At 42.9% G+C, this 20,038-nt stretch overlaps 1 protein-coding gene across 2 annotated transcripts in view; it reads left to right on the top strand.

Moving 5' to 3' along the window:
* The window catches only part of LOC102460195 (versican core protein), a 158,085-nt gene that overhangs the window by 19,663 nt on the left and 118,384 nt on the right, over positions 1–20,038 (top strand). For both annotated transcript variants that reach the window (XM_075932193.2, XM_075932194.2), the window contains exon 3: positions 9,977–10,354. In XM_075932193.2, the coding sequence (XP_075788308.2) occupies positions 9,977–10,354 (378 nt within the window). The remainder of the gene's footprint in view (positions 1–9,976; positions 10,355–20,038) is intronic.

The raw sequence follows: 20,038 nt of genomic DNA, 5'->3' as shown, positions 1-20,038 counted from the left end.
CTGATGGTGAAATGCATAAAAAGTTGTCAAAAAGCGTTGATTAAGTCGCATCTAATCATTTAAAATTACTCAGTTGTTAAATTTCACACTTTTCTCTTTTGTTCTTTAAACAAGGACTTACAACAGACCTTCTAAAAGAACTATAACTTACTATTTACCAAGTATTTAATGCATAAAGTGGAATAAAAAGCATGAAAAATGTCCATTTTTTTCTTTTTGATTTGTGAAAAATCCTTACGTGATAGAGCAAAATGGATGCAATTTTTTTAAAATCAGCATAGTAAAATTATGTAAACTCACCTATTTTTATCAAAACAACTGAAACTTTGTTTCAATTTGCAGACCAGTGTTATTGTTCTAGTCTTTATTACATTTTATCATCTCTCATCCTTGTGCTTGCCTCTTTTGATAAATATCTAACACATGCACAAGGTAAGTTTGTTAATTTTTATGTAGCCACAAAAGCATTTTTGGGTATAAAAGTAAATCACAGAGTCTCTGTGTTTCTTTAAGATCCTTAACATTTCCATAAGATATTTTTGGGAGCAGAACAGCAGGGAATCCCACAAAAACCTGTGAGGTCAGAGGTGTGCCCCATCACAGGACCTGTGCCGTTTGCTCTAGTGCACATAAAGGATTAATGACAGAAGTTAATGAACAACATTTACACTGGTTGTTAGCATGACATTCACTCCCTTTTGAACTAGCTGATGGTGTAGTATATTAGGTTACAAACTGCACTAGTGACTGTGATACATGTGGGAATTTACCTACCGGATTTAAACATTCATTTGTCATGTCACAAATGGGTGGGATTTCAAGACGACCCTATAAGCCTGAAAAGAGTAGAAAAATCCCCTCAGTAGTAGTCTGACACTTATCTATGACTAATACATAATAAACATCTCTTTGTATCTGTATATTATGTATATGTACGTGGGGGTGTATTACAATGTTCAGGTCTGCAGATGGAATTTACATTTGCCTGGTTTTCTATGATTTACTGACAGAGTATGAGAAGTAATTGATCCTCCAGTACTCTATGCCTGGTTTACATCTTCCCTCTCTTTACTGTAGTAGCTCAGACCACAAACCATCTGGTAAGAACACAGTGAAGTTTTTGTTGGGATCCAATTTATTACCTCTATTCTCAAAGCTCCATGCAAGTCCTTGCAGGTAGTCCTGATTTTTTTAAAAAAGTTAACAATCTAACACTGTTACATTCTTAAGTATTGAATTTCTTTCTTAAAAGATTTAGAGTTAATGAGCAGAGTTTGCTTAGGCTCAGAATATAAAGAAATCAGATTTAATAGAGCACATGAGATCATAGGTATTTGTTATGGCTGCTACTAGACTGGACTATAGAGAGTATGCGTAGTCAGACTATTGATGAACTCTCAACAAAGGGTTTTAATTTTTCCCCTGTAAACTTGGCTTAATATAAATAGGATCTTTGATTCCATGAGAAGACATTTTTGTCTGATTACTCACTGTCACTTGTCATTTTTGTCTGTTCACTTCAACTTAAACACACAGCAAGACTATTCTTCTCAGCACCCTCTCCTACTGGCGGACATTCCTTTCTTTTGGATCCAGACCTCCTTATTCCATGCAGACCAATGGGTGTTGCTGTTAGTTTTATCTAAAATAGCCCAGCTGCATAAAAGTTCCATCATCCCCTTTTCTGCTTACTTCTCTTTTTTTCAGGGATTTGCAACTTTTGCAAAAGTAGGGATTGTCCAAGACATTCTGGGAGAAGGAGTCTTTGTTCTGAGGCAGGGAGCAAGTACTTCTTTTTACTTCAAAAGAAAGAGATCAAGACCTGCTTCACTGATAAGATGAGCTGACTTTTAAAACCCAGACTATGAACTGGGAGAACCTGAGGCAAAGTCCAGAACAACAGCTAGATGGAATTTTGGGTAGTCAAAAGGAAAACAGCTTTATTCCAGGTACAAGCTCACAAAGATGAAATTATATCAGGGAGTTTCAGGAGGTAATGGTAGGAATTTATAGCATCATCAACCTCTCTGTCTTTAATTACCCCCCTTTTAATTAATTATGCAGCCCATATTACTACCTATATTACTGCCTAGCAGCAGGCTACACTAACTTTGATTGGTAAAATATTACAGCAGGTTCAAGATGAAACTGCTCTGCAACTTTTAAATACTCACATCCAAACCCCTATATTTATGAGATGAGAGGCTCCAAGAAACCCACCAAAATACAGGAAAACTCAGTTAAATCTACAAAGGTTGGCCCTTTCCATGATCCTGCACATTCATGTGAATTAATACATGGAGGAAGAGCCCCACAGATAACATGGAGGGAAGAAAAATAAACAGAACTTCATTTCTCCTTTATTAGTATAAGGATTGGCTGCAACATGAGGGTCAAATTGCACTATAAGACATTGGTTCAGATTGATCATCATGGCAGGGGAGCACTCTGGTACAATCCTAAGGTACAATCCTCCCCCCAACTCCATCCCTTTGGACCATGCAGCCTGCTCGGTGAGCAGTTGATCAATTCCATTGGAAAGGACGGAACCATTGCTCTGCCCCTTTTCACCTCTCTTTGAAGTGACTTGCACCCTGACTGAAGTGGGAAGAAGCAGTGTCTGCAGTCCTCAAAGTGCAGGGACTGTAACTGACTTATTACAATTTAGATTTAGAGAAGGGGTGTGTCTAGACTACATGCCTCCTTCGACAGAGGCATGTAGATTAGCCAGATCGGAAGAGGGAAATGAAGCCGCGATTAAAATAATCGCGGCTTCATTTAAATTTAAATGGCTGCCCCGATCTGCCGATCAGCTGTTTGTCGGCAGATCGGGGGAGTCTGGACGCGATGCCCCGACAAAGAAGCCTTTCTTCATCGACACAGGTAAGCCTCGTGAAACCAGGTTTACCTGTGTCGATGAAGAAAGGCTTCTTTGTCGGGGCATCGCATCCAGACTCCCCCGATCTGCCGACAAACAGCTGATCGGCAGATCGGGGCAGCCATTTAAATGGAAATGAAGCCGCGATTATTTTAATCGCGGCTTCATTTCCCTCTTCCGATCTGGCTAATCTACATGCCTCCGTCGAAGGAGGCATGTAGTCTAGACACACCCAAGGTGAGTACTCGAAGAAGTATGACAGATTACTTAGTGAATCCCCCATAACTTGACTACACTGTGTTTCCCTGGGCTTGATCCCACCATCGTAGCTGAGATAAATTTCCTTTTGACTTAACTGGGAATTTTGCTTGAACAAGGATTCCAAATGGCTATTTGTGGTGATTTGGACTTAAGTCTGTGTGTGTGTGCACGCGTGTGTCTTCCTTCCATTAACCAGTTGTATTGAAAAGGTTTTTATACACCATTTAGCAACAGAAAAATGTTTATATTAATCATCATCCCAGCTGGTGATTTCTCTTCAGTACATACATATAGGAGAACATTAGTGCTTTTAGGTCTCCCATGACCAGGCCTGCCTGCAGGAAGGCAAAAGGGACAACTGCCGTAGAGACTGGTGATTCAAAAGGGCACAGGGCTCCTGGCTGCCACCACTGCCACAGTACTGTGGAAGCAGTATCAGACTGGAGCACTGGGCCACTTAAATCACTGCCAGAGCCCCAGGTGACATGTTCTAGATGGTATTGAAGGGCTGGCAAAGGAGGCAGTCCCACCCCTTCTGTGAATACAGATCTTCCCCCTCCCTTCCCCACACACATACCTTGCCCAGTGGTCCTGACAAGTCTGTCAGCCCCCCCGTACATGGCTGTGGAGTTGAGTGAAAGGGCAGGAAAAATGGGTGTCTGGGGGTATGTCTACACTACAAAGTTAATTCGAACTAACAGACGTTAGTTCGAATTAACTTTGATAGGCGCTACACAGGCAAACCGCTAGTTCGAACTTAATTCGAACTAGCGGAGCGCTTAATTCGAACTAGGTAAACCTCATTACACGAGGACTAAGCCTAGTTCGAACTTACTAGTTCGAATTAAGGGCTGTGTAGCCACTTAATTCGAACTAGTGGGAGGCTAGCCCTCCCCAGCTTTCCCTGGTGGCCATTCTGGGCACCACCAGGGAAACTCGTCTGCCCCCCTCCTGGCCCCAGAGCCCTTAAAGGGGCATGGTCTGGCTACGGTGCCCGTGCCAGGTGCAAGCCTGCCAGCACCCAACCAGCAGACCCTGCACCTGGCATGGCACGAACCAGCCACCCGCTGCCACCCAGCCCTCTGCCTCTTGCCGGGACCAGGCTGGCGGCTCCCGGGAGCCTGCCCAGGTCCACAAGAGGTGGGCGCCCACCTGGTCTAGTGCGGAAATCGTGGACCTCCGCACTAGGCACGACCTCTGCACTAGGCACAAGAAAATGGCCGTCTAGGGCAGGATAGCTGCCAGCCTGGCCACCCAGGAGCAGGTTTGCATGAAAATCAGGGTGGTCCAGTGAGACCCCCGACACTGAGCCCTGAGCTTAGAATGGCCGTACTGGGTCAGACCAAAGGTCCATCTAGCCCAGTAGCCTGTCTGCCGACAGCGGCCAACACTAGGGACCCTGGAGGGGATGGACCGAAGACAATGACCAAGCCATTTGTCTCGTGCCATCCATCTCCAGCCTTCCACAAACAGAGGCCAGGGACACCATTTCTACCCCCTGGCTAATACCACTCCATCCTTCCGGCCATCCTTAACCTCGGTTCAGGGTCCACTCAATGTGGACATGCTAGTTCGAATTAGCAAAATGCTAATTTGAACTAGTTTTTAGGTCTAGATGCACTAATTCGAATTAGCTTAGTTCGAATTAACTAATTTGAATTAAGTTAGTTCGAATTAGTGCTGTAGTGTAGACATACCCTGGGTTCCATAGTATCTTCTATGATCTGCTCCAGGAGAGCTGCTGACCTAGGCAAACTGTCTGAAGCTGAGGGGGCAGCTATTTGTTAAACACACAGGCTACGTCTACACTGGCCCCTTTTCCGAAAGGGGCATGCTAATTTTCAACTTCAGAATAGGGAAATCCACGGGGGATTTAAATAAAGATGTCCACTGCTTTTTTCCGGCTTGGGGAAAAGCCGGAAAAAAGCGTCTAGACTGGCCCGATCCTCCAGAATAAAGCCCTATTCCGGAGGATCTCTTATTCCTTCCTTATTATTTCAAAGTAGGAATAAGAGATCCTCCGGAATAGGACTTTATTCCGGAGGATCGGACCAGTCTAGACGCTTTTTTCCGGCTTTTCCCCAAGCCGGAAAAAAGCGGCGGACATCTTTATTTAAATCCCCCGCGGATTTCCCTATTCTGAAGTTGAAAATTAGCATGCCCCTTTCGGAAAAGGGGCCAGTGTAGACGTAGCCACCGGCAGTTATTGAACCTCTTCCTGTCCCTTATACTCTGCTGTCCTTGGTGACCATTTGTTTTGCCGGCCCTGTTCTTATTAAGGAATGGACCGCAAAGTGGCATTGAAAGCACAGCATTCTGTGCTTTCAGTCAGAGGGAGGATGCTGAAGTAGCCAAAGGGATGTAAGAAGGGTTAAGAAAAGAAGAAAAGGCTGCCTTCAGCAGTGGACATTAAATCATGTTTGAGTAGCAAGCATGGGCTGCCACAGGAAATAAGTTTTTGGAACAGTGCAGGAACATCACTGACCCATGTTTAATTGCCAACTTTTTTTCCCCCCAAGTGGGGAAAGTAACTTTTTTTCAATATCCTATTTTATCTAATAACAAACCTAGGCTGATGAGCCTGCAAATTGGAACAAAGTGTACTTTTATTATAAAAGTACTATGGGATACTTACTTTGTAAAGTAGATGGATGTATTTGTGGCTACATGGCCTCCTTTCCTTCCAAAATGTTGCTCTAGATTAGAATAGATACAGACTGTATATCACAATGATACGAAAGAATAAACGGACACAAATCAGATATCAGGAATGGTAATATACAAAAATCTATAGGAGAACACTTCAATCTCCCTGGACACACAGTAGCAGATTTAAAGATCGCCATCCTGCAACAAAAAAACTTCAAGGACAGACTTCAAAGAGAAACTGCTGAGCTACAGTTCATCTGCAAATTTGACACCATCAGTTTAGGATTAAACAAAGACTGTGAATGGCTAGCCAACTACAAAAGCAGTTTCTTCTCTCTTGGTGTTCACACCGCCACATCAGCTGCTAGAAGTGGGCCTCATCCTCCCTGCCTGAATTGACCTCATTATCTCCAGCTTTACTCTTGATTGGTACTCTTTTCTTATGCCTGTATATTATACCTACCCCTGGAATTTCTATTACGTGCATCTGACAAAGTGAGTCTTTGCTAACGAAAGTTTATGTTCCAATAAATCGTTCCAATAAATCTGTTAGTCTGTAAAGTGCCACAGAACTCCTCGTTGCTTTTGCATAATGATATGGTTGCTGCTGAGAGCTTTCAGTCAATTCAACATGTAAATATCAATTCTAAGGAGAATATTTCCTTGGGGATGAGTGTGGATATTGCAGCTCACTGCAGTCACCACCAACTATTTGTGAAGATTATTAAAATTCCGACAGGCAAGATAATTAGAAGTAGGTATGACAAAGGATTAATAGACACAAATCAGATATTTGAAATGGTAATATACAGAAACCTGCTGGGGTACATTTTAATCTTGCCCAGGCACTCACTAATGGAACTTAAAGTGGTGATAGAATTTCAAAAACCAGCTTGAGAGAAAAGCTGCAGAATTTGGTTTCATTTACAAGTTTGATGCCTGTAATCAAGGTCTGAACAAAGACCTGACCTGGATGGGCTGCTACATTCTACATCCTAATGACATAAAAAGCTAAGCACCAGGTACTTATAGCCCACTCTATTACCCTCATTTAGCATGGACACTGTAATTGACAATATATTTTCCTATTTTTTCCCTTCTCTTTCCTTCCCCATCCCCTTTCTTTCTCTATTTATTTGTACCCTGGATCCCTTACTCCATTCATCTGAAGAAGTGGGTTGTGCCTACAAAAGCTCAAGATATCATCTACAGTGAAACCAGTTTTATCAGGCATATCCAAGGATTAGGTCGTGCTGGTTTTCTAAAAATTCTGGGTATCAGGAGGTGGAGTGGTAGCCGTGTGGGGCCTATGGGGTGGCCTGCTAGGAGAGGGCCATGAGCCACGGGGGTAGGTGGGGGGTGGAAGCCAGGGGGTGGAAATTGCGGGGGTGGCCTGCCGGGGGAGGGAGGGAACCAAAAGGGGACTGACCTATGGTGGGGGGGGAGAGGGGCTGGCTGTCAGGGGTGCCAGGCTTCTGGGAGCTACGGGGGGACTGACCTGCCGGGGAGGAGGCCAAGAGGCATGGGACGGGGGCTGGGAGGCCACAAGCTGTGGGGGTGCCGGGCTGCCGGGAGTTATGGGGGAGTCAGAATGCGGCCTGGCATCAGGCAGCCATATTGGACGTTCGCCTCTCCCCCAGGTTCATGCTGCACACGTCTGGCAGTTGTGGGGGGGCGGGGGGGAGCGTCTGAGGAGCAGCCCGGCTTAAAGCGCCAATTTCCTTCTTTTTTTCTTTTAACAAGTTCTTTCCTGGCTCGGAAATTTGCCGGTTTCTAAAGTTTTCTGGCTAGTTACGTGCCGGATAGCACAAGTTTTACTGTACATGTTTTGTTAGTCTCTAAGGTCCTACAGAACTATTCATTGTTTTTTAAGCTTTTTTAGAAGTAGGTATTTAATTCTTTAAAATACTCTCTTTAATGAAGATATAAACATTTTTTAAAAAAACAGCCAGACATAATAAGAAATAGGAAATATTTTAAGACTAATTCTGATCTCACACCTGTATAAACTGATGGTAGCACCATTTAAATTGAGGTTTTGCAGTCTCTTACACCACTTTTACTGCCGGGTAATTCATTGAAGTTACATTAGCATAAAGCTGGTGTAATGGAATGGAGATTCAGACTGAAAGGCATTGAAAAACTTCAGATTAAAATCACAGCTTCTTAGTTATTATCCATTGATACCATTATGAGCTAGATTCTGACACCCTTGCTCAGGCTGAGTAGCACCTGACTCCAAGTAGCTCTCTTGATTTCACTGGGAATATTTGTGCACTAAGACAATACTCATTATGAGGAGGAACATTTGAACCTGGACTTTGGTGATTTTTGCTCAACAACCTATAATCTTAACAATTCTTTACCTTTTGGCTGTTGAATCTGACTAGTATTGGTCTTTCCCTGTTTTTACAAGTAGCCTCTTGCTGGACCTCTGGTCTCTAGTTCTTAACTGTAGTATGTGACTTGTTTAAATCTCAGTCATCATACATGGTGCTTTTCTGTAATATGGAGACACTCAAGATACCAGAGTGATGAACATAATATCAAAGTGAAATTTGACATATTTAAAGTATGTGCCATAAAGAGCTATCTATGCCTCTTTGAAAAAATAATTTAATCAACATTCAAATGCATTTTAACATAATAGTTTTTAAATAGTTAGGTGTTAACTTTCTTTCTTTAACATTTTCTTCAGTATAGATATAGAAGACATTTTTGACAACCAACAATAAACAGGTAGATAGTTTCCATGTGTTGCCAGCACTTGTTTCTTCCCTAACACTCTTGGAGTGTGTCTAGACTACAGGGCTTTTTGGAAAAAATGGCCTTTTTTGAAAAAACTTCCCCTGCTTCTAGACTGCTGCCAGGTTCTTTCGGAAGTAAATCAAAAGAAAGCGGCAGTTTTTTTGACTGCGGAAAACCTCGTTTTACGAGGAATAATGCCTTTTTTTGAAAGTGCTCTTTCAAAAAAAGGTGCTATGTAATGCAAACTGTGCTTTTTTCGAAAGAGAGCATCAAGACTGCCTGGGTGCTCTTCTTCAAAAAAGTGGCTTGCTTTTTTGAAAGTACTGGTTGTAGTCTAGACGCTCTTTTTCAAAAGAGGCTTGTTCGAAAGTATCTTTCGAAAAAGCCTCTTTCAAAGGAGGCTTACAGTCTAGACGTAGCCTTGGTGGTCAATATTAGTTTGCAGATATTACCTTTCTACGCTATGAACCCTAGTTCATTTAAAATGAATTAACATTATCTTCAGCCGTTCAGAGAAAGAGTTATGGAGCATGCCAGTATAAAAAGAAATAAATCTACATACATGATAAATAAATCTACATACATTGAACCATACCTAATAACTCAATGAGAATTAACAGCTGGTGGGTAATGCTAGCAAACTAAAAATCTCTTTCCAGACACACACTATAGGCAAACTGAATGAACAGTAGCCAACTTTCCCCTAAGGATATTGTTGGGTGAAAGCATTTCCCTGTGAAGTATTTGCAGCTGGAGATGTCATAGAAATATGTTAAAAGTCCTAAAATCACAAGAGGAGACCTTTCATGGGCTTCATTTGCTCCTTTACTTGAACACCATGTAATATTAGGTTTCAGCAACATGTTAAGGCCTGAGATTGGAAAAGAGGCAAACAATTAAAAATAATTAATAGTTGGGAGAATCTCACTAGAAAGAGCATTGTTTGACAGATGAAAATGAGTTCATCTGTGATAGAACAATGGGTAGGTTCTCAGAATTGTATGCACCCAAGGCTTTGGGTCATATTCTCCTCTTATGCTGGTTTTACTTTTGCGTAACAACAATATCTGCCTTGCACATGATCTTTTTCATCAGGAGATCTCACAGCACTTTACAAAAGGAGGGGGGCAGTAACATTCTGCCCATTTTGCCTAGGAGGAAACTATGTCTCAGAGAGGTGAAGCCATTTGCCCAAGGTTACCAAAGTAGGCTGAAGTAGAGGCAAGACTAGAACTCTTCTAATCCTAGTCCACTAGAGCACACTTCCTTTTGAGTTTGTTTCATTGACTCCAAATGAAGAAAGTCCTGATTTACACCAACATGTAAAGTATATGAGAATCAGTCCTCATGTGAGTGTTAATCCTTAAATTGCAATGCAGTTGATCTAGTTCTTACTTTGTTGGCCCACTAATGCAATGTTTTGCCCTTCTTTTTTTTTAGTTAAAGTGGAAAAAAGCCCTCCTGTAAAGGGTTCCCTTTCTGGAAGAGCAACTCTACCTTGCTTCTTTTCAACCTTGCCTACTCTACCCCCCAGCTACAACAATACAAGTGAATTTCTTCGAATCAAATGGTCAAAGATTGAACAAGATAAAAGTGGAAAAGATGTGAAAGAAACCACTGTTCTGGTAGCCCAAAATGGGAACATCAAAATAGGGCAAGGCTACAAAGGCAGAGTGTCCGTTCCAACCCACCCAGAGGATATTGGAGATGCTTCACTGACTATGGTTAAACTACGTGCAAGCGATGCTGGTGTGTACCGCTGTGATGTCATGTATGGAATTGAAGATACTCAAGATATCATCTCATTGGCTGTTGATGGTAAGGATTCATTTAATATATTTGCTGTTAATAATGATTTCTTATATCTAGTTAAAATGGAAAGGACAAACAATTATCGGAAAGTCAAAGCATTTAGAGATGCTTCAGTACCCTTGATAAATACGTTCCTAGTTACTTGTCTGCTATCATTTCTTCCTAGTAGTCTCCATCTTTCTTCTAAGACTCTCTCCAACAGGTATCCTTCTACTTTCCTCTTCATGTTTTTTTATACTTCCCTTTACACTTGGAACAATTTCTGTCCTTTCATTCACAAAGCGACCTGCTTCACCACCTATAAATACCTCCTCATGATGCTGCTTCTACTTAGCCTTTCAGTGATGGTCTCTGGAAGGTTCTATACCACCCTTCTTCAGGACTGTGATTTACAATAGTGTACGTGTGTGTGTGTGTGTGTGTGTGTGTGTGTGTGTGTGTGTGTGTGAGAGAGAGAGAGAGAGAGAGAAAACTGTTTTGCTGTTACTAGATTGAAAGCTTTTGGGGTAGGAGTTGTGTCTTTTCAAATGTTGGTATAGCTCTGGTAATTTGTTGGTTCAGTGAGAAATAAATAATAATAAAAAGGAACTATTTATTTGATCCACTGGAAGTTTGACAGGGCAAATTATATAACTGCCCTATATACCAAAACATGATGAAATCTTAGTTGGAACCCACTTTCTCCCAGCTTTTCCCAGTAAAATGTGAAGTAATTGTCATGTCAAGCACAAAGCACCTCTTTCATCATAATGGAAGATAAAAGCAGCGGTAGAACCCTAGAATTATGTGCATATGTGTACAGGCAGTCCCCAAGTTACGCGGATCTGACTTATGTCGGATCCGCACCTAGGAACAGGGCTTTTCTCACCCCGGAACTAGCGGGCGGCAGGACCACCCAGACGCGCAGTGGTCCTGCCACCACGACCTCCGGGGCGAGAAAAGCTGCTCCGGGTGTCCCTGGTCTGCTGGGGGGTGGGAGGGGAGGGGAGCGCAGCTAGTGCGCCCCCCCCCCAGCAGACCAGGCTTTTGTTGTGGACGCCTGGGGTAGAACAGCTGGGGTGCTGCCGGGTTGGTTCCGACTTACATACAAATTCAACTTAAGAACAAACCTATAGTCCCTATCTTGTACGTAACCCGGGGACTGCCTGTATATGCCTTGTGCAGCACCCTCTTATATCAGAGTGTGATGCTGAAAGAGAACTTGTCGCTCTGGTGCCTCCTACAGGCCATCTGCCTCTCACCTTTCATAACTCTGGCCAAGTCTCCTGAAATTCAAAATGTCCACATAATAGTCCTTCCACCTCTCTTATGCTCCACTGAAGTGTTCTTATTGGCTCTCTCTCACAGGAGCCTAATTTTCCCCTGCAGTTGTCTAGCATGCCCCTTCCTCAAGAATTGGTAGGGAAACTTAAACCCATCTGGGATTATAGTCTAAGGCTCCTGCATTAATCACTTAAATGTGTTTCTTTAGACATGCTGCTGTTTAACCGGACACTTTCCTTTCTCAAAGACCATGTGTGCTGCTTCCACGTAGCCTTGTGCTTATCATAGCATCTCTTTGGTTCATAAACCTCTGGCTTCTCCCTTCTCTGCCTAACTAATAAGCTCTCTGCTCCACTCAAGCTTCCCTGAAATATGCTCACTGGCCCTCCTTTAGGGCTCCCCTCTTCTTCCACAGTCAGTCCTTTTGTTGCTCTTTGTCTTAAAAGGCTTTCTTTCACTGCATCCCTTTACCAGGGTCTCTGGCAGCTTCCACTGGGGATCTCCTTGCTCCTTGTACCTTGTAGGCCCTACCTCAGTGCTCCCCACACAGGAGCCCAAACTGCTCCCTGTGGTTCCTTCCACCTGATATCCTATCTATGTGAACTCTGTCTCAGGGATCCTCTCACCCCTTCTGGAGCCGGAGCCAGATCCTGTTCCTATGTGTTTTCCAACTTGCACAGGAGTCCTGCTTTTTCTCTGTGGTCTCTCTTATCTCTTCTTAAGTGGGTTCTCCACTCTGTCTAGCCTTTTCCTAACCCTTTCACAGCTGGAGTCAGTGATTATCATTAAGTTGCCATAATACTATGTGAGCTGATTCTAGATACAAGTCCCAGACAAAGGAGAGCATGCTAGCCTTGAAGGGCCGACGAGCCTGTGATTTTGCACAAGTTAGATCTGGTGAAGAAAATGGGGGAGGAGTAATCACAAATATTTGAATAAAATTCCTGACTTCTCTTATTTTTTTCCTATTCTTTGAAATTTCATTGAAATGTCTAACTATTGAAAAAACATAGCCAGCTCTAAGAGGGAAATCACATTGTTAGTTCTTAAGTTTGCTCTCTGTTGTAGGTATGAGGAGTGCATGTGCTGTTGCAGCTGTTATGGCCTGTCTGAAAGTTTGGCCTTTTGAATGATTCAATGATTTTTTTTCCGTGTTCGCTATTTTATTTTACCTGCACTGTTATTTTAAAAAGAAAACATAAGTCCTTCTAGTTGTGAAGATGAGCTTTACATGTTTAAATGGTCATCTGCCTGTGACTTTTTATATACCCATCATTAGTATAGCACCTGAGCCTCCTTCTCTTTTTCATCTTAAAGGATGTTAACTACAAAGCCTATAAACATCAGACCACTCTACTCTATGTTTTTTGTCAGATCTTATAAACTAAGTGGAGCTGAGGTCACTTCTTGGTTGAGACACTTTTAGAGCCTTTTCTGTACTAGGAGGATGATTTAAAATGGCTATTGCCAGTGAAGCTGAACCCATGTTAGTGTGTTACCAAACTTAACAGATTAGAGAGCTATGGAGACTAGCTCTCCATACAGTTATCTAATAACTGTGCTCATCCGCTTCGGGATGGTATCTCGGGTGCAAGGTGTCCACCAGTATCTAATTACCTGGGCTGTGTCTACATTGGCACCCTTTTCCGGAAAAGGGATGCTAATGAGACCAGTCAGAATTGCAAATGCTGCGGGGGATTTAAATATCCCCCGCGGCATTTGCATGAACATGGCTGCCGCTTTTTTCCGGCTTGGGGCTTTGCCGGAGAAAAGCACCAGTCTAGACGGGATCTTTTGGAAAATAAAGCCTTTCCCAGAAGATCCCTTATTCCTCTCAAAATCAGGAATAAGGGATCTTCCAGAAAAGGCTTTATTTTCCGAAAGATCCTGTCTAGACTGGTGCTTTTCTCCGGCAAAGCACCGAACCAGAAAAAAGCGGCAGCCATGTTCATGCAAATGCCGCGGGGGATATTTAAATCCCCCGCAGCATTTGCAATTCCGACTTGTCTCATTAGCATCCCTTTTCTGGAAAAGGGTGCCAATGTAGACACAACCCTCGAGATTGTCTCTCAGAGGGGCGTCGCACAAATAAAGACTTAACACAATAAATACAGTTCAACCACTAGACTATATTGTTTACAACAAAATTTACCAAACATATACTTTGAATAGACTTATAGGGGGCAGTCCCCTTATATACTACATGACCCTTGAGGGGAAGTCCCTCCAAGGTTCCTATACCTACTTACAGAGTCAGCGGCATGGAGACGATGGTGGTGTTGCTGATGACCTCAAGCCTCTGGCTAATTGAAAGCCTCGAGCGAGGAACTGCCAGGCGTCCCTCGGTGGATGATCCTGGTCCGAAGCTTGGCGACTTCGAGCCTCTGGCTAATGGACAGCCTCGGGCGAGGAACAGCCAAGGTGATCCCACGAAGTGCAGGTTGAGTGTGACGGCGGTAGATTCACCTTCCGCGAATCATCTGGCCTCGACCTCTCTTCTCGCACTCGGGGCGACCGGAGCCGACGATGGTGGACTCTGTATCCTATACTAGCTAAATAAAAACCTAAGCTAAATCGCGACGCACCCGCTGGCCAGACACGATGACGGCTGAATTACTCGAACCGACGCAGCCTGCCGTACAGACACGACGACGATATCTAACCTATTCTAATACCTAAACTAACTAAACTAATCTAAACCTATGTATTAGGTAAGCATGAGCCTTCCGCCCAGCTATACCTAGGACCAGCTTGACCTAGGACTAAGAATTGGCAGTCTCATTCACTCCCTAGCTTAGCCTACAACCTGACGGAACCCGACAAACCCGAAGCAGCCCGACGCAACAACAACTGCTGCATGGCAAAGGCTTAAATAGCCTGGGTTCATGAATATTTATGAGTTCCGTGGTTTGAATTGATTGTTCCTCCAAGAATGCTCTATTAGCATGGTTTTAAATCTATTGGAGGACACCTTTGACTCATACATATTTATGGGCATTCAAATCCTAACAGGTATGCATGTTATTATATTCAAAATCTAACAAACATACCTGTGGACATGTGAGACGTGACATAACCTAAACTCTTAATGGATGCCAAAGAATTCTATCATTTCAAAATGGAGTCGAAGAAGCCATTTTGAAATTAAGCCATATTATACATACTCCATCATTTTACATACATTAACAATGGGTGTGGCCTTAAGTCCTGAGATATTCACAAATCCACTGTACAGGTTGCTACATTACAGACTCTTATCGGGGAAGGGGGGGTTACAATTATACCCAAGCAGTTACATTCCAGCATATTGTTACATGACTTGCTTGATACATTTATAATACATCAACATTGATGTTACATAATTCTGCGTTACAAGTGGTGGTAGAAAAGTTTGGCAAAATTGTCCATTGGCTAGAAGAAATGTTTACTAGTGAATCAGAAATTGGAATTCTTTTGTTTCATTCAAGATAGCACTAAAACTCTGGGAATGATGGATAAAAGGACATGCAAGTTGTAAAGCAATCTGAAATTCTTCTGGTAGACAGATGTTGTTTATAAATGATCAAAGTTGCTATTGTTAATCATTGTTGTGCATTACTACTCTTTAAATTCCAACATTATTAAATGGGTTTAGTGATATATTAGATAAAGCTAGTAAAATTTGATACACTTGTTAGCTTTACTGTGAAGCAACATAGCTGTAATGAAGTCAATTGAGCTACATAAAAATGTGCCAGCTAAGGACATGACCCACTGTTTCAAGCATTTCCTGATGTCCTATATGAATGGGTGTTCAAAACAGGTACCTCTTAAAAAAATTTTGATTAAAAATAAGAATGATCTAAATAGAACATGCACACATTAAATGGATTATAATCTGACTAACCAGTAGGTCACACAGTTTAACTGTAAAAGGGGAATTGTCACTGAGCAAGTCTGTTTCTAGTGGAGTCCTGCAGGAATCTGTTCTTCGCTGTTGCTTTTTAACATTTTTAGTAATGCCCAGAAAGAAAACAAAATTATTACCCAGAAATCTTGCAGGAAACAAAAAAAATTAGGGGTGTGGTCCACAATGAGGAGACTGTAGTGACGCCAACCAATATAAATCCTTTGGTAAACAGGGTCTGGGGGACAAGTGAACAATATTCATGTTAATGTAAAAGTATAGATCTAAGAACAAGCAATGCACACCATGCTTATAGTGTGGGGGACTCTATCCTGAGAAACAATGACTCTGAAAAAGGTTTAGGGGTCACTGTGGATAATCAGCTGAACATGAACTCCCAGTGTGATACTGTGGTCAAAACAGCTAATGCTCTCCAAAGATGTATAAACAGGGAAATCTTGAGTAAGAGTGGTGAGATTTATTTTATCTCAGCATTGTCACTAGTGCAGGGGTCACATCTGAGTAGGCAAAGTGTTTGGCAGGTCATATATGCTTGTTGGCCTGACCTTTTCCTCATGGCAAATTAACCTCTAGGCCAAAGGGGCATGCCCAGGGGCCCCAGCCAATTGGGGAGACCCAGAAAAATGGGTCAGCACTGGTGGGAGGTTGAAGGCTGGATGAAAGGTTACATGGGCTAGATGTGGTCCATGGGGTGTAGTTTGTCCACCCCTACACTTGTGTGATGGCTCTGGAATACTGTATCCAGTTCTGGTTCCCCACAATTCAAGGAAAATGTTGATAAATTGGAGACATTTCAAAGAACCATGAGAAAAAAATTTATACTAGTATAGCAAAAGAAGGGAGTTACTTATTAAGTATAGGACCAGTGTTAATAAGGCCAGTTCAGCCAGAGTTTGTTTGGCCTAACAAACAGAAGGAAAAGGGATGAATTAATTACAAGTATTTTATTATGGGCTCTTCAGTCTAGCTGAGAAAGTCATAAAACCATCCAACAGTTTCAAGTTGGAGCTAGACAAATTCAAACTGGAAACAAAGTGTATATTTTTAGCAGCAAGAGTGATTAACCATGGAAACAGTTTAAGGAAGGGTCATGATGGATTCTTCATCATTCACAATTTTTAAATCAAGTTTGTATTTTTTTAAAAAGATCTGGTGTTGGTACTATTTGGAAGAAGTTCTATGGCAGGTGTTCTACAGGAGGTCAGATTAAATAATCTTAAATCACACATTATAAGTAGTGAACTATGCTGTGAATGAAAGAAATAATTTCAAAGGAAGGAGGGATTGGTCTTTACAGATTATCCATTTACCCTATCAGTTTATACAAACCTGGACTTCGGCTACTTGTTGTGGAAAGTAACCTATACAATATTTAGGGCTTGATTTTTCAAGACCTCAGCAGCGTAAGGTTGAGAGAGGATATAATTGCATGTCTAATTTGTATGTGAATTTGCTGCAAATTAAGATTAAAAAGGATAACTGGTTGGTAAGCATTGCCTTACTGTCATGCTTACTGGGAAAACCAGCACTCTGCCTGCCTGGAGCAGCCCCTCACCCACGATGTGCTCCAGCCTAGCCAGGCTCATTACACTGCATGAGACCAGCCAGGCCAACCTGCCATGCCGTGGGCTTGGAACACTCTAGCCCAGTGTTTCTCTACCTTTCTTTTATAAAGTACCCGTTTAAAAAAATTGTACCCCCAGTGCCTACAGTTTTCAGACACAATTTTTTTCTACATTGCAACACATTTGTTTAAACAATTTAATCATAGCTGGGTAAGTGATTAAATTTTTGGGTGTAAAAAGTACAACAAAAATTATGCACTATAAAACTTAAAAACAAAAATTCAGTTTTCTTCAAATTTCAGTTGTGTTGATGTACTACCCAGACTTTTCTCGAGTACCTCTAAGGGTACTTGTGCCACTGGTTGAGAAACACTGCTCTAGCCCAGCTGGGTCCACTTCGGGTTGCCAGATGTCCGGTTTTGAACCAGACAGTCCAGTATTTGAGCTTTCTGTTCAGGAAACAAATTGAGAAAATATAAATGTCTGGTATTTTCTAAATAAGATGTAATGTAGATTGTGATGAAATGTCAAGTGTGTCTGGTATTTGTGTTGAAACCATTTGGCCAACCCTACGTCCACTGCCCAGTGCGGCGGGCCAGTTAACCAGTTAACATTTTTAAAACAAGATTTTACATCCCTATTGCAAATACATGTGCAAATATACTTGTAGTAAAATGGCCAGTATACCTGGCTGACTTTATATCTACATACTCATTTGCTGAGTCTAGATAAGCAACTTCATGTGACCTTGGGTTTCTGAAGTTCAGCAAATCAGGTCTCTATGGATATGTCTACACTGCAATGCATGGCCTATGGCTGGCCTGGCTCCACTGGCTTGGGCTGTGGAGCTGTACAATTGATGGGTAGATATTTAGGCTTGGGGGAAGGGTCCCAGAGGATGATTCATTTTACCATCTGTAAAAAGTGTGCATAATAATCCATCATTTTGAGATATGTGTGTAAAAATACTATTAAGATGCAGCCGTGTTAGTCTGGTCTTGCTGAAACAAAAGACAGGACTATGCAGCACTTTAAAGACTAACAAGATGGTTTATTAGGTGATGAGCTTTTGTGGGCCAGACCCACTTCCTCAAAGGAAGTGGGTCTGGCCTACGAAAGCTCATCACCTAATAAACCATCTTGTTAGTCTTCTGAGGAAGTGGGTCTGGCCCACGAAAGATCATCACCTAATAAACCATCTTGTTAGTCTTTAAAGTGCTGCATAGTCCTGTCTTTTGTTTTAAAAATACCATGTGTAACCGTTTAAAAAATACCATGTGTAACCCTTATGCCAGGTAGGCCTGGCAGTAACCAGGGCTGGGTTCAATATCTTGGGGTCCATCTCACACAGAACTGGCTCGAGCCCCCACCCAGTAATCTGGGAAATTCACACACCCCTGGGTGCCTCTGAGAGGCAATGCTTCCCCACTCGCAAGCACTGAGTCTGAGTGTAGGAAAGAAACATTTAATGAAACAGAGAGAGAAGTCATACGGCATTAACTTGGGGAAAATACCACAAACAGAGTTCATAACCCAAACATGAGCTAAGTCCCCTCCTTCCCCCAGCCAAGAATCACCTGAAGCCCAAAGAGTCCGACACCCCAAAAATCTCTGTCCCTGGTCCATGCTACCCAGAGTTCACCCACAGGGTTTCGCTTCCCAACCTGGGTAGAAATGGGGGTGGCGGAATATATAGGGGGCACCTTACGACACTCTGCCACGCTCCACCAGCTGTCTCGTCCCACACCACCGGACACTCTGCTGGTCGCCTGCTGCTGCCCTGATTGTTGTTCCTCGTCTGCTGCCGCTCTGCACCATGCCGCTGATCACCGCTCCTCGCCTGCCATCGCTCCACATCACGCCACTGGTTGCTGTGCTATGCCGCTGATCGCCACTCCACACTGCTAGTCGTCGCTCCTTGCCTGACGCCACTCCGCGCCATGTTACGCCACCAGCCAGTGATTCCCACCAGCCACTCTGCTGGTCGCTGCCACTACACTGGCCGCAATGGATCTGGCTCTCAGCCAAACCAGTGATTTCAGCTCTCCATGATTTCAACTCTTTAGCCACCAGCTGGACTGGCAAAGGACTCCAGCTTCCACTGGACTAGCAAAAGAAAAGACTCCACAGGGAGTCTGCTTTAGGTCTGTCCTTAAAACAAAGGGGGAAAGGTGCAGGCTGGGCTAGTCTCACAGCTCACACCTGGCAGGTATGAGGCAGGCTGACTCAAGCCCTTTAACTCTCCCCCCCAGCTCTGTCCACTTAACTCTGGAAGGGAGGAGGCTTGTTCCTCCGAGACCTCTTACCATGATGGTTGTGTTTCTCCTGCAAGCACTGGTGGCATGTTTTACAGTTTCCACATTTAAGGGTAGCATGATTAGTGACCCCCACAACAGTCCCAAATTATTTACAATTCTCCACATTCCATTCCAACACTGACCCTCCATCAGCCCTGACTGAATGGGATTTACATAGCCACACCTCAGATTCTCTCCTGAGCTGTATTTACATATCAACAGCTAACGGTTAATTACCTTGCAGAGCTAAACAACTGTAGTGGGGCACACCCACCCCTCCTTTTAGCTGGCTGATAGCAAGCAGCAGTTCAGCCCCTGCTTACACATGTAAGTGCAAAATAGTAGTAGTAGTATGCTCCCCAGAATATGTTAGTGCATGTTTTAAATGACCCCTTTTGTAGCCTATAAGTTATTAAAATATAACAGTGGGGCCAAATACAATGGAAAAGATAACGAAAAATCACTGCAAAAAAAGTTCAACTGTTTTTTCATAACCCGCCTGGGGGCTCCTGGAGATTTAGGGGGACTAGGCTGGCTGGTGGAATCCTTTCAGATTTCTTGCTCTTGTCTACATCTCACCAATGAATGCCTCTGTCAGCAGCACGCTTCTCCTTGTCTCATTGGATGGAGTGGGGGAAGGGCTGTTTCCATGGATCTT

Source organism: Pelodiscus sinensis, chromosome 6 (assembly GCF_052426305.1).
Source record: "Pelodiscus sinensis isolate ZL-2025 chromosome 6, ASM5242630v1, whole genome shotgun sequence".
In the NCBI taxonomy this organism is placed as follows: domain Eukaryota; kingdom Metazoa; phylum Chordata; order Testudines; family Trionychidae; genus Pelodiscus; species Pelodiscus sinensis.
Note: the sequence above shows the minus strand (reverse complement) of the source record. Positions and strands in the feature narration are given on the sequence as shown.